We start from the raw sequence: 14,394 nt of genomic DNA on the forward strand, positions 1-14,394 counted from the left end.
CAACTGGAATATCTGAATGCACCATTACTTTACACTGATTTATGACTGGTTGAAAAAACATGACAGAAACAATCAGTATTTTTCATCTTTATTTGATTTATAAACAGCAAAATACACAATGAAAGGGGAAAAAAATAATCCCACCTGGAACGAATTCTTCATTTCTTCCCATATAACTCTTTAACATCTGAAAGAAAACGCCGTCCATGAAATGAACATATGTACAAAATATTTACACTATTTACAATGTCCATGTACTCTGCCACACTAGTGTGACTTAGTTAGTGTGTGTTTGCGTGCGTTGGAGGATTGGCGTGATTTGACTGGAACCCAGAGGCCATAGGGCTTCCTGCTTTCATAGCTGTCCACTCTGGGAGTTACCTTAGCACCGGATGGAGCTGCCACTGTTGGTTTGGCCACAGAATTCTAAAAAGGAAACAAGAGAAAGAAAGATTAGAACAGATCATTATGTGTAAAGCAGCATTTGATTTGGCTTTGAATAATAACAGTTAAGGAAAAAACAGGATGAAAATGCAAATTTGAGCCACTTACATTAATGCTGAAAGAGATTATTCTCCTTTTAGGGGACATCTTTGGGCTGGACATGTCATCAGGCTCCGCCTCACTGCTCTGTTTCACAAAGACAAGACAGACGGACCTAGTTAGAAGTGAGTGGAAAACTAATGGTAGAGTGAGCTTTGACAGTTTGTGAAGTTGATTTAGATGGATTATAGGTTTTACAACTAATATTGTAAAAACAATTCTACTGCATTGATAATTATTTAAGTATTAGCTTCAACAAACTGCAGCTCTCATGCACACTTTCAAACCCCCCCACCCAACTGCTGTCAAAGACTAGGCTCAAACATTAAATGAACACTTCAAGGACAGGCCTTGAAACACAATAAAACAAAAGTTGACAGTGAAATATCAAAGAAAGAAAGGATGTCTTCTCTGACTAGAGTGGCAGAATGATGGTGACGCAGGTTTCCCAGCCCCTCAGTACATGCCTCGTGTACCAACTTATCTTGGGCATACGGAGAGGAGTTCTTCGTCTGTTTTGTTTGTTCTCTTGACAGGAATAGTCACTATAATGCAGTCCACACGCCTGTGCTCCATCAGCGAGTGGAGGACTCTGCTAAATAACAACGACCCATTTCAACTGCAAGCATAAATACATTTGTGATTGTCAAAATTCTGCTGCCTTGCTATATGAAGTGTAGTCAGTGTAACACAATATCTGAACTTGCTTGTACATCATCCAGTTATCTATGTGTCTATTTAGCATTTGAATGAGCTGTGTGCATCATGTCTAAATGTGAGCTAACATATGTGTTGGTTTAAGTTCAAACCTCTAGTTGATACAAGACATTACAACATTACAAGAGTTATCAGTTAACCTTTCACACAAACACATATTGTCGTCACCCAAGTCACATGACAGCCTTTTAATCCCAGGTGCCGATGAGTGAAGGAGACCACTGTCATGTTATCTATGAAGACAGGAATAAATACAGAGAGTATGTGTGTTCCCTCAGGGGTCCAAAGGTTAACACAAGACACAGGAAATTCAACACAACACAGACCTCACGCTAATCAACAGACATCTGTAGACATTACACTGTGCTTGATACACACTGCATGTTTGTTGTAACGTTGGTAAACTGCTGTGACAGATAGGAGCAACTTATAAAAATATAAAATAAAAAAAAAAAATTATTCCTCAACACCCAAATACTTACGAGTCCATTGCCCACTTGGTAGAACAAATTAACAGATGGCCTGTGCATAGTTAAGCGCAAGTGGTATTTTAAAAAAAAAAGACAAACTTGGCTGTCTCTGAAATTCAACACCCCTCGTTTTATATTCACATCTAGTCCAAGGGGAAAAGATGCTTCTAGGTTTTTAATCAGAATATAAGACAAAGTCTTCTCTTGATGATGTGATGTGTTCAGTATGAGCTGACGTTCATTTTAAGACACCCACCTGTAACAGAGTCTTTTCAGGGTCTTGTCTCACCCTTGTCTCTGGCTCTGGGGATGCCTGTTTGGACTCTAACGACTGCTCTGATAGGACTGGTTTCACGCTCTCAGGAAGTTCCAGTGTCTCCACTCCAAGGATCTTCATAGCATTGTCCTTTGCAGCTTTGAGGAGTTCTCTCTTATCTGGAGAAAACAGATTAAATAAAATTGAATTAGTTATAAATTCATCATTTTGTCAACTTTAAAGTATGCCACTCTGGGCAATAAAAACATAGAGTAATGACAATTTAGCCATTTTATCCAATCAACTTACCATCCGCACTCAAACTCAGAGAGCGTCCTGTAGATCTGGACCTTGAGCGGTTCCTGTAGCTTCTGGCTGGGGATCGGGAAAACCGACATCTAAACTGGCTCACATCCCTCCTGTACCTGTTCCAACGACTGGAAGACCTAGAGCGGGACCTATAGCGTCTGCGACGTGAGTACCTGTCTGGCGAGGGCGAGCGGCTGTATGAGCGAGAATGGGCCCTGTAGCGGCGTGGTGGGGAGCGGCGGTGGCGACCATATCTGTGATGGTTGTCACAGCGACAGCGGGAAGAACGTCTGTGGCAGCGAGGGTGAGAGCGGGACCTGGGGCGAGAGGAGGGTCTGCTGCTAGATGAAGATGATGATGATGAAGATGAAGAGGATGATGAAGACCTGTAACGTCCCCTGTGGCTTCTGCGCCCCCTGGAGCCGCTCGAGCCAGAGGATCGGCTGCTGCCACAGCTGCTTCTGGAGCGAGAGCGAGATGAAGCAGGGCTGTTCTGGTCAAAGATTACATTGATGCCATCATTCTGACGGGCGAGGGCCATTGCAGAGTGCGAGTCTTCTCCCTTGGCCATTGTTTTGATTTCTGCCCCAGGCTGGAATGAGACAAAAACACTGCATTAGTATTTAAGAAGGTTCACTTTTTTTGAAAACAATCAGTAATCCTTGAACAGTGTGACACATTAGCATTTTGCAGTCGCAGTCTTTTTGTGAGAAGTGCCTTGATAATACCAGCCTTACTGAATATGTAAGCCTATAGCTGTTGTTGCGTAACAGTTGTTATCTCAGTGCTGCCCCTAGCGAGCAAAGACGCGTAACTGCAATGGCGGACTGGAAAGTACTGGAAATTTCCACAATGACGCAAGCAAAAAATGGCTCGACAACGTTGAGCTAACGTCTCCTATCACTACAATACACATCATAGCCAAATCCTTAACCTATGGTCGAAAAACAATTTTGAAATTCATTTTACAGCTACATAAACAATACATTTACGACAACCGATTAAAACAGTTTACATGTAGCTCCAGATTGGTAAAACAAAGTTATGCTAACGTTAGCTGACGTTGTATTACTTACCGGGTCGACTGTAGCTTGAAACCTTTGTTCGGATAACGTCGATATAAACTAGATCTGTTTTTTTAATCGCCTTCAAAAACGTATCACAATGTGATAATTTGCGAAAACAACTCAACAGTGTTCAAATGTGCTGGTTTGCAGCCAAATACTTTTCGAAAGCGCAGGCGTTGTCTCTGTGTCGAAGTTGAACCCTCTGCCGTCGTCACTCAACTGTAAGCGAGGCTGGAGATGCAGAGGGCTTAAAGCTGCCTTTGGAAATTTCCAGTCGGCTTGTTACGAACGATCGGACTCTTTTGAACGGTTCACCGTCTGACTGACTCAGTGTGGCTCAGACCAAACGTAAAATTCTCCATTCGCTTTGGGTGAAAGTAGTTTTTTTTATGTCCACAATATGTATTCTACAAAAGTGATACTGTCGCATATGCTTTTATTTTCTAACAAAGTGTGAAACGTGGCTTGGTGATCGGTAGAAGCTGATTCAGTGCCGGCTCATTCAGACCCGGACAAAAGAATCACATCATTCGGGCTGGCCAGCAGACCACCAGAAAAGAATGCAGTATTTGCAAAAAAAACAAAAAACAAAACACCCTTCACCGTGTTAATGCATGCATTATAAATTTAATTTCCACCCTGGCATGTGGGAAAGATGAAAATACAAGCATACAAATTCTTTTTACAGTTTGAGTAAATGTACGCAACAAACACATGCACCTGCTTATTGTTTGTTTTTTTTAAAGAGAAACTGTTCAGCGAGAATCAGAAACCAATTTTTGTTTCCCTTCCTGTACACACACACACACATATGAAAAGCACCATTCCCTTGAAATCACTTGAACATAGTCTGTATTTTAAAAAACGGTAATAAAAAAAGATAAATCAAATAACATATGAAATAAGCCTGTGTTATAAAACAGTAAATCATATAATTACTGTTACTGTTAAGATTATGCAACTCATGGGGGGCGGCGGGGGCATTGGAAGGTTTGTCCTTTGAAAATTCCCTCGGCAGACATGAAATCTCGCGATCTTCTAAGTAACCTCTGCTCTGTTTATTTGGTGGCTTCCTGCATCTCACTGGGCTGTCCTTTTTCGCTTCGTTTGCACGCCACCGTGTTCTGGCAACCCGAGACCTGAAAAACGGGTTAAATATCGAGCAGAGATGGATGTTCTCACCGCGCTGCCGTCCAACTTTGGATATGTCATATTTACTTACCTCTACAGTTGGATTATGTTGATGTATTTAGGAGTCAAGGTTGGGGCTGCCAGGAAGAAGTATGGTGTTAAGGTAGTTGAAGTTTGACTTAAAGATAATTATCTTTTAAAATGTATTTACTTTCGCTGAATGTAATCGTTAAAACAGGACTATAATGTGTAGATTATTTGCAATAATGTTATCTAAGCAATTTCCGGTTTTTGTTTCTTGCTTATTTATTGCATGTGTGGTATTTGCTTCACTTTGCAGTATCCCACTATGTACAGTGACAAGGAGCAAGTGTTCAACTGTATCCAGAGAGCACACCAGAATGCCCTCGAGGTGTACCCTCAGTGGCTTGTGTTCCAGACCATCGCAGCCCTCGTCTATCCGGTATGTATCATTTTAACTTAATCATAATCATAGTTAGTCACAGTTATGTGTATGTTTTTCAGTATAAAGTACATACATGTATTTTTTTTGCTGCACTGTCTTGGCCTAGACGTGGATATTAATGACTAGTTCGATGTGTGGGAGGGGAACGCCTCCTGATTTTTGGCATAAATTTTACAGATAACAGAATCAAGCCACAAAGACAGTGTCACCATGATTCAGCATGTTTTCATCAAACTAAATCATGCTTGTATCTTCCCATTGTTTTTGATTTTCTGTTTGTAATCTCAGTTATCAGCATCTGTGCTGGGGGCTATTTGGGTGACCAGCCGGTTTTCCTATGCCTGGGGGTACTACACAGGAGGTAAGGCTGACCTCGTGCTAATGTAATGTGGAAGGATGTAATAGAGGGAAACTGCACCTAAAATCAGTTCACCCACTCTTTTTTACATGTCTAATAGATTTTAAACACACTTCTAGGTTGACATAATAACTTTAAAATATAGCTCACTTAAATGTACTGTCTTTAAGTGTTAACTATAAAATAAATGTCCAGGTGTGTGCAGTCCAGGTGTGTGCAGTCCAGGTGTCTGAGCAGTTTTATTGCTCCTCACCTAGTTTAGCTTAATCATTAACAGAAGATAGTATATGTGCAAAAGGTAATGAAACTAAGACATCCATCAGTGAAGTCTAAATTGTGGTAATTGTTCGACTTACATGGTTAAGAAACGCACTGTCATTTAATGTGTTATCCCCAAAATTTTCTGTGTTCAGAGTTGCAAAATCAGACCATACAATTCCCCTAAGACTAAATTTAGTATTGATTGTTCATACTAAATAGTAGTTTTACTGTATGTTTCCTGATTCTGCTTTGGTGAATGTTTACATTGTCCTGTTTTTATGTGTTATTCCAGATCCAGCCAAGAGGATGAATGGTGTCTATGGCTACATTGGATACTTTGGAGTCATCATCCTGTCCATTTCTGTTGCCTTGCAATTGCTTGGTGTCTTTTAAGATGATTGTCGTCTTCTAGTTGCCCACCGGACTGAAGACTCTGCTCATTTACTCTGGCTTGCATGGCATTTTCAAATTTATCAGCAATAAAGAATCTGTACAATTCATTTAATGCTTATTTCAAATTACGAAACTAAACACATTTTTATGGACCACTAACTTGATACTTGATATTTTTTTAATCCAGTACGTGTTGTCAATGTTTATTGATTGTAATCACTTACAATAAAGTAGATGCTGACTGATACTACTGTCTCAGATATGTTCTTTATAGCCCTTTACCCACAGTTGAAAGCACTGCAGTGTGTGAATAAGAAAAGGGTTAGCAGCAGGGATGAAGGCCCCATGTGACTCACACATGATGTCCCAACTGAGCACAAATCTCCCATTAGATGGAGCATATTGCAAATGACTTCAAAAGATCAACAGGTCATCTTAACAATGCTAAATCTAAGAAAATGTTCTATTTTTTCCTCTGAGATAAACCAATGTGTAAAATGTTCTACCTTTGTTCCAAGAAACATTATATAACATTTAAGTTATTTAACATTTAAGTGCCCCCGCGACCCCGGCCCCGGATAAGCGGATGAAGATGAAGTTATATTTAAGCATTTACTGTTGATGTTTGCTTCGTCAGTCTTTACTGGCAGTGGTGTACGTTTTGCAGTCTGCAATAGCTTCAGGAGTAAATATCAAAGCATATGGTTTCTACAAAATGCTCATCCACCGTGCCTCTTTCATGTACAAGTGCTAAGCTCGTTCTTCGAAAGTAATGACCCGTAGATGCCATTGTGTGCTGCAATTTAAGCATTTTTCTTTGGAAACAATGGAGAAAATAACCCCCAAATCGGCTCTGTATAGTTTGGTGTGTTTAGTATCAAAGCTAGCACACATTTTCAAAACTTTATACTGCAATACTGTAGTGAACTGGAGAAAAATGAGCATGCGGGTTTTTTTTTTTAATTTAGCAGGACGTGTACTTGTTCATACGTTGTTCATGTGTCATGTCTAAGTCCATTACCGTATTAATACCATATATGTACCATGTACATACCAGGTTTATTACTTTTTGAGTGGTCGATGTGCTTGTGTTGGTTACACAAATTCCCGTTTTGTCCAACAGCACCTGAAGGCACCAACATCAACAGCGTCTCAGAGGTTCCCCCATCAAATGGGTGGGGATGAACTGCGCATGTGCGTGACCGAGCTCTTTCAGAAGCGCAGTCGGATTTATTCAAGGGATCCACATAAAAAAGAAACCAAAATAAAAGGTAAGAAGCTCTTTGAAAATGGCATTACCGCAAAGTAAAGCCGTTTGGTTGTGTGTTTCCGCTCGGTACGAGCGTTGTCGTTTGAGTTACGATGTTATTTACGGCGACTTCGTAGCAAGAAGAAACCTTCAAGGAAATGTTTGCTAGTGCCAAAGCGATGAACAAAAGACTCGACACTGTCGTGTTGTTATCTACCGTATGAATACACTGTCTGTTTCCACAGCTTTTAAGTTTAATACGTCGACAGCTTTGTTTTCGAATAGGCGTTAGAGAACTGCTAATTTAGAGCATATATGTTTCAGAGTTAGAGCATTGTTGGTGCTTCGTGTATGAGTCGGGGGGGCAAGCATCATCCTTACTGTACAGCTATTGCGCACAAAGGTGTACATTGTTTTTCTGATTTCAGATATCACTTTAGGAGGGGGGTTGACTTTAGCGATTATATATTGGTTATTATATTTCACGAACACGTACGTTGTCGAGCTGACAAAGTATTCCTGTAAAGGTTTTTATCTTATTTTCACTTTTCCACTTTGTTCGACCTAACCCTCCTCTCCCAGAGTCATGTCAGGTTTCCTGGACGGAATCCGGTGCGGGGACTGCGAGTGCAATGTGGACTGGGGAGAGAGAAGAAACACCATCGCATCTATAGCTTCTGGAGTGCTGGTATTTTCACTGATATCCTCAGTTAGGGCATACAAAGTGTAGCTACAGAGGAGTAATGTCGGCTACTTTGAAATTTGTGTTAAAGATCTTTATTTTTGTCTAGTTTTTAATGATTAGAGTGTGCAGGATTTGCAGAACAGTGGGTTCCTGATTGTAAATGGTCAGCACAAAGATGCATTACATGTTCTTATTACAGCTTCATATGTCAGCAAATAGTCAGTGAACTCCTCAGGCCAACACTGGATCTTGTTGTTGCAGTTCTTCACTGGTTGGTGGATCATCATCGATGCAGCAGTGAAATATCCTAATGCAGGAGAGTTTCATCATGCCTATCACACCTGTGGAGTCATCGCTACAGTGGCCTTTCTCATGTAAGACTGGTTTTGCAGGCTGTTTCTATTGCGGGAAATATTAGCTTCTTCAGTTTGGCAAAACTCTCTTTGCAAGATCCACTCAGTTTGTGTTACCGGAGCTTGTGGCCCCACCCTGAGGCATCCCTCAGTAGATAGAGTTACTCAGTTGTCACCTAGATGGTTTAATTGTTATTACGTGGTTGTATATGAGAGGAAATCAGTACCCCTGTCCCTATTCAGAGATGGTCTCTGGCACTGGATGTGAGTGACCTACTTAATCTCTCTAACTCCTGGTTGGTGACTTCAGTCCTTTTCCAGTCTGTGCTACAGATGTCATGCAGCAGTTGTCATGTGACTGAGATACCTTACTTAGGTCAAATGATAGCACCTAAACCATCTACATGACAATTCATTTATAACCTCTGACATCTAAGTGGCCTTCCTTGGTGGGGACACTAAGTAAGTGGATTCTTGGATGAGAATTTTTTTGTTTTTGTTATATTACTTTTCCCCAGCTCATTAGATTCTTCAGTTTCAGGTTTGAGAATTTCATATTGCTAATAACTTTCACAATCTAATGGGTTTTAGACATCTGGTAAATGGAACTTACCAAGTAGCTTCTGATATGTTTGTAATTGTTTTTTTCTCTCTCTCATTTGACCCATTTAGGATAAATGCTGTTTCAAATGGCCAAGTGAGAGGAGACAGCTACAGTGAAGGCTGCATGGGACAGACAGGTATGTATGATAGAACAGACATGATGATGAACTACTCTGTATTATGAAGCACATTTGCACATATACATGTCATTTTCTTCACTTCCCATTTATGATGATGGTTTCTTCTCTAGTCAGATAAATATTCTGATAGTGCCACATGCGGTTTCCATGCCCTAATTTCAGACTGTTTCCTCGTATTACCATTACAACATATATGCAGTAAAACACAAACCCATAAAGAAGCGCTGTGTTGAATCAACCAGTAATCCACCCTTTCTTATCTCTGTTTGCAGGCGCACGAGTGTGGCTCTTCATTGGCTTCATGCTGGCTTTTGGTTCTCTCATTGCCTCCATGTGGATTCTGTTTGGAGGATTTGTAGTGCCTCGTAAGTCCTGTTTGTCTTCTTTGCACATCGCAACGTGCACTGACTACTCAGTAATCAGTTCTGGGGCGTGACTCTGCAAGTCCTTTTACAGTATTAAGCAACTCAGACGTGTGTTCAGCTGGAAGAGAGAGATTAAATATAAGGCAGTATGATTCAGGAACAAAACATACATAATATGCTGTAAAAGGTGAAGAAAATATTATATAGTTGAGGTGTCATATTGTGCAAAATAATACATGTTGTTTCATTTTATAACCTCTGTAAACCTGTCGTGTCTTTTGCAGAGAAGCCTGTCGTGTACCCCGGTATTGCCATTTTCTTCCAAAATGCATTCATTTTCTTTGGGTAAGTCAGTGATCCTCATCCTCTCTTTGGTGGCATTTTTCTTTCAACCCATGTTTACCCTTCACTCTCTCATACCATCTTCTGGTCTTTTGATGCAGTGGTTTGGTCTTCAAGTTTGGACGTACAGAGGATCTGTGGCAGTAATGGACTGTGTCTTTATGTCCCCTGTTAATACACTTTGCTTTCTATATTGTATCAGACAATATGCTTTAGTGGTTCTTCGCTTTATATATATATATGTATTATATATATATAAAAACTTTTTTAGCATTCAGAGTAACCTTTAATTTATATCATTTACTGTATACCGGCTAAATCATAACTAAGTACAGACTTTAATAGATTCCTCAAAAGTTTGAATATTTTGAAATGTGGCACATCTTTAAATGTGTCTGTTTGCACTCGGACTGTGTCGCTGTGTGGTTAGAAGGGTTTACAACTTGTGTATAACAAAATGTGTATTTTGGGAGATGTACTTTCCTGAACTGTCCATGTTTCCTTTGGGTATACTGACTTCTATGACATTCATTTAATTTGAACGTTGAACTTGTTTGTTGAGAGGAATTTATGTAAGTTATTATGGTACAAAGCAACATTTCAAAATACTATACACTATATACTGAATGTAAGCATATGGGGCTGCTTGTATTTCTTTTGAAAACATTGTCAGCTCTGAAATTTTGGCATCATCCAGATTTATTGTTGAAGGTTAATGAGCTTACACCAATTGACCTGAAGTCACAACTGTAGGATGTTGTTTGTATATTGGAGATTTGTATTTGGCTGCAACACTCACCCATTTTGCTTGTGTAACAAACCATGAGGTCATTTTCTGACAACCATGGCAGCATTAAACATAAACTGAACAGTAAATGAGTTTTCCATTCATGCTTCTCAGGCTAAACCTCATTTTCTGTCACAGCCTTGCATACATAAATGCATCTAATAACTACTTTGAATTAAAAATGTAAATAATATTATAGTATTAAATGATATACATTGACATGAATTTAATCCCGAAAATAGTTTGTACTTCCAGGACTCCAAACTTGGCCTATTTCTTTCTCCGCCTTCTTACTTGCGCACTGCAAGACTGGGAAACTGCAAGAAATGAAAATATTTTATTAATACCAGTCTTTGCCTTTGTAAGACACAACACAAGATGATGCCAAATGCGATAATTCTCACTATCACTGTAGCCATTTTTTTTCAGTGTAAAAAGAGGAATATAAAATTGGTCTCATACCTCCCAGAAAGCCTGATCATCAAAGCATTTCCTGTCTTGGGGTGGTTTCCAGAATTTCCACATGAGCAGAAGTCCTTTTAACAATGGTATATAAAGGTCATTAGGAGAACAAGCTCACAAATGGTAAACATATAAAACAGTATTCACTTGCACCTGCAGTTGTCACCCTGTGTATTTTTGGACAATGTAAAAAGAGGTGATTTCAAGTTAATTCCACTAAAATACTGAAAACCTAGAATTCAGTTCATTGGTGTAACTGTAACACTTTGTTTGGAAAAATAATACAATACAATCAGGAAAAATGGGCCCTGATCAGGACCTTTTCACTTTTTTACAGACCTCATTTATGATTGTGGAGGCTGCTGACTATGGAAACTTACCAGTAATGATTCCCATGGACAGACTTAGAGATATGGTGATCAAGAGACTAGAAATGTGAAATACAGCGAACCGGATTGCCCTGCAAATGAAGCACACAAGGTGTCACACCTTCTGTGTGTGTACGTGTGCTGCCATGCCTGTCATGTGACTCTTGGGTTCTTACATTGTGTGATCATCCAAGTAGTTAATCTGCAGGAGGAGATGTGCTAGCCATCCCAGCAGACCAGGGAGTCCAAATGTACTGAGAACGGCACAGGTGTCATGGCACTGAAATGCAAGTAGCATGTGGATCTGGAAAATAAGAGGCTATCAGGAATTCTGATGTATACAGTATTTAATCATGGGGTAAAATGTTCATGTGGTGATCAAAACCTTGAGGCATCGGTGTCCAATGGTTGATACAACGGCCGCAGTGAATCCGATTATCATGGCTTCCCATGGATGATGAATGGCTGGTATTGAGACCCCAACAGCAACACCACCAGCAAGGATGCATGACTGTATATGGATCTGACATAGGAGTGAAGACATAAGCCCTAAATCAGACCTCGTTGGTATCAAGCATAAGGACTGAATGATCTGATTTTTGGTTTAATCTCATGATCCCAACACAGGCACCAGCCCTTTCAGTCCAGCTTACAGTGGATACATGAAGCAGCATAATTCTGTGTTAAGATATCAAGTGTCAGATCATACCAGGTTGAGTTTTCCCTTGGGACTGGAGAGAACAGACACAGCAGCTGCTGTTACAGCACTGACAGCCAGGGCCAGGTAGGTGCTGCACACGGCCCCTAACTTCCTCCAAGGAGTATCATCATCCACAAGGATTGAGTTGAAACTGGGCCAAAACATCCAGAGAAACACAGTCCCTGGAGAGCACAGAACAGAAAACAGGATTTCTATTTTATCCAGCTAAAGGATTGCCATCCCATTCACTGCACCATCCTACAAAGCCTTCATAGCAGTAACATCAGGGAAAAAAAACAGATTACTCACCAAACATGGAGAACAATCCTGTCTTGCGGTCAAATTTCTCTTTTTCAAACCCCTGCTCTGAACCTTTCCGGTACAGGATCCAGGTCAGTATGAGTCCAAAGAATGTCCCAAAGATGTGAAGTACCATGATGCTGTTAAGCATCCGTTCCTACATTCAGGAGACATCATCATCAGCAAATGACCACCAAAATCAGGACAGCCCATAGCATGCACTGTATGATGAGAATATACTTGGCCTGAAGATCTGCTGTAAGGGTGAAACACAGGATTAAATGTCACTTACTCTCAGCAGAGTCTGGAGGACCCATTTATTCAAGATGAACCCCGACACCTCCAGCAGGGAGATGAGGATGAGCTGAACAGGGTTGGTCTTCCCCAGCACAGCTCCAATTGAAATGAGGACAGAAGCTGCACACATTTCAGCATCTACCAAGCTATATTAAAACATTAGAAGCAGTGACTTAAAAAATAGAACTGTAAAATACATACATTTAATTGATTCTGTTAAATACATCTATGCTCATTGAAGTAGCAATTTATTTTGCCACAAGCCATTTACAGTATAATACAGAACCAGAAGAGATCTTTCATGGAAGAAAATATGTGTCATCGAAATTGAAATGTGAGACCCTACCTTCTCAAGTTTAGCCTGATCTTTCCCCTGTAGGACACAATACCATTTAGTATCATTGCCCACTGGGTGGCCATGACTGCCACAAGGAGGTTGAACGCAGAGGCACTGAAACCATACCGCACCAGAAAAGTGCACAAGAAGCCAAAACCTAGAATGACCATCACATTCACATCCTGGAACTCTGCAAGAGAAAAGAAGTAGCAGGCTTTAAAACCGTCACAAATGTCACATATCTGAATCACAAGACAATATACTCTAGTCTGGTGTATTTCAGGTCATAGCTCAATTTTCTGGAAACAACCCAATTGATCTGCTCCAAAAGAACCAGCAACTGTCGGAGCTTATCAATGTCCAGCAGCAATAACTGCAGCCCCTCCTCCGGGTTAGGAAATTCCAAGATATCACTTTATGTCGATTTTTAAAGAATCCATATGAAGTAGCTTAAAGTGTATTTTTTGTTAATGAGTTGTTCAAATGGAGCGTGAACTGCCTACCCACCCCCTTCCAAACGAACTTCTCACCAGGGTAAATGTTGCTGAAAGTTTTTTCATCTCTGCTCTCCTCCCTTTGGATCTCGGTGCAAAAGGCATATATGACAATGAACCCCAGCTGCAGGAAAAGCAGCAGAGGTGCCAGGCTGGAGCGCAGACTTGGTGCGTACCGAGGAGCCATTGGAGATGTTCTCCGCGTACTTCTCCTCTAATTGACGCATCTGTTGCCCTTTCGCTTTGAAAATGGGCGCAACCCCAAGCACAACATATCGGTTTTATCAGCTGCTGGGCATGCAGAAGGAAAAGGTCTATCTGACTGGTCCTGCATGTGTGGAGTTTGACTTTAATGCTCATTGAAAAATGCATTTTATTTAAACTAAGAGCAATTATCCTCTCTGTTATGCAATTTAATAAAAAAAGATAATTTGGGTAAAGAAAAACATAATAATGGCATAAATGTTGACTTCCTATAGTTTGGCAGCGTTTTATATACTTGCTTATGTCTTGTTTACCAAAGGAAGGACTACACAAAATGCACCAATATTCCCATAATAAAACAACACGTCGTTCTTATAAAATGAACAGCTGATAAGCAAATATAATTTACCTTTATAGAAATCTATGAAGGTCCCTTCACTTTAGTTGTGAATGGATATACCTTTGTAATTTTTTCTCTTTTTATTTTCATCATGCCACTTTGTTTTGGGCCTACAGACAAAGGTATAAACAAAAAGGCACGGGTAAAGTAAATCAGATTATAAACATCGATAACTGCAACCAACACTTTTTGTCAAACGCACGCACACGCTGATTTATAATGCACGCATGTTAACCTGCTAACATAACATAGATGGCATACGAAGCCATTTGACAAGACATTTTCGTGTCCAGCACAAAGGGAATTTCGTCCCAAAGACTGCATATTTTCTGCTCAT

The 14,394-nt window shown here is 40.3% G+C and overlaps 4 protein-coding genes across 6 annotated transcripts; 2 read left to right on the top strand and 2 right to left on the bottom strand.

Moving 5' to 3' along the window:
- Nucleotides 1-75: 75 nt before the first annotated feature.
- Nucleotides 76-3,577, bottom strand: rsrp1 (arginine/serine-rich protein 1). Of its 2 annotated transcripts, XM_041060866.1 has the most exons (6): nucleotides 3,372-3,577; nucleotides 2,296-2,887; nucleotides 1,987-2,165; nucleotides 553-630; nucleotides 382-426; nucleotides 76-187 (listed from the first exon to the last, which is right to left on the bottom strand). In XM_041060866.1, exons 2-6 carry the CDS (start codon nucleotides 2,864-2,866, stop codon nucleotides 98-100), a joined length of 963 nt encoding a protein of 320 aa, XP_040916800.1. In that variant the 5' UTR covers nucleotides 2,867-2,887; nucleotides 3,372-3,577; the 3' UTR covers nucleotides 76-97. The 2 variants fall into 2 exon arrangements, with proteins under 2 accessions (XP_040916800.1, XP_040916799.1); XM_041060865.1 differs by having other exon boundaries at nucleotides 76-426.
- An 859-nt stretch (nucleotides 3,578-4,436) lies between these two features.
- Nucleotides 4,437-6,218, top strand: mgst3b (microsomal glutathione S-transferase 3b). Its single transcript, XM_041060869.1, has 4 exons — nucleotides 4,437-4,656; nucleotides 4,834-4,956; nucleotides 5,248-5,320; nucleotides 5,871-6,218. Exons 1-4 carry the CDS (start codon nucleotides 4,531-4,533, stop codon nucleotides 5,969-5,971), a joined length of 423 nt encoding a protein of 140 aa, XP_040916803.1. The 5' UTR covers nucleotides 4,437-4,530; the 3' UTR covers nucleotides 5,972-6,218.
- Nucleotides 6,219-7,107: 889 nt separating this feature from the next.
- Nucleotides 7,108-10,597, top strand: tmem50a (transmembrane protein 50A). Its single transcript, XM_041060868.1, has 7 exons — nucleotides 7,108-7,242; nucleotides 7,803-7,908; nucleotides 8,167-8,279; nucleotides 8,931-8,998; nucleotides 9,274-9,366; nucleotides 9,651-9,711; nucleotides 9,810-10,597. Exons 2-7 carry the CDS (start codon nucleotides 7,807-7,809, stop codon nucleotides 9,853-9,855), a joined length of 483 nt encoding a protein of 160 aa, XP_040916802.1. The 5' UTR covers nucleotides 7,108-7,242; nucleotides 7,803-7,806; the 3' UTR covers nucleotides 9,856-10,597.
- Nucleotides 10,598-10,680: 83 nt separating this feature from the next.
- Nucleotides 10,681-13,697, bottom strand: rhd (Rh blood group, D antigen). 2 transcript variants are annotated; one of them, XM_041060863.1, is made up of 10 exons: nucleotides 13,490-13,697; nucleotides 12,969-13,149; nucleotides 12,618-12,768; nucleotides 12,335-12,482; nucleotides 12,035-12,207; nucleotides 11,711-11,848; nucleotides 11,502-11,629; nucleotides 11,338-11,417; nucleotides 10,958-11,031; nucleotides 10,681-10,812 (listed from the first exon to the last, which is right to left on the bottom strand). In XM_041060863.1, the coding sequence occupies exons 1-10, from the start codon at nucleotides 13,638-13,640 to the stop codon at nucleotides 10,786-10,788; spliced, it is 1,251 nt and encodes a 416-aa protein (XP_040916797.1). In that variant the 5' UTR covers nucleotides 13,641-13,697; the 3' UTR covers nucleotides 10,681-10,785. The 2 variants fall into 2 exon arrangements, with proteins under 2 accessions (XP_040916797.1, XP_040916798.1); XM_041060864.1 differs by having other exon boundaries at nucleotides 13,467-13,546.
- Nucleotides 13,698-14,394: the final 697 nt, after the last annotated feature.

This window comes from Toxotes jaculatrix, chromosome 17 (genome assembly GCF_017976425.1).
Source record: "Toxotes jaculatrix isolate fToxJac2 chromosome 17, fToxJac2.pri, whole genome shotgun sequence".
Taxonomy (NCBI): Eukaryota; Metazoa; Chordata; class Actinopteri; family Toxotidae; genus Toxotes; species Toxotes jaculatrix.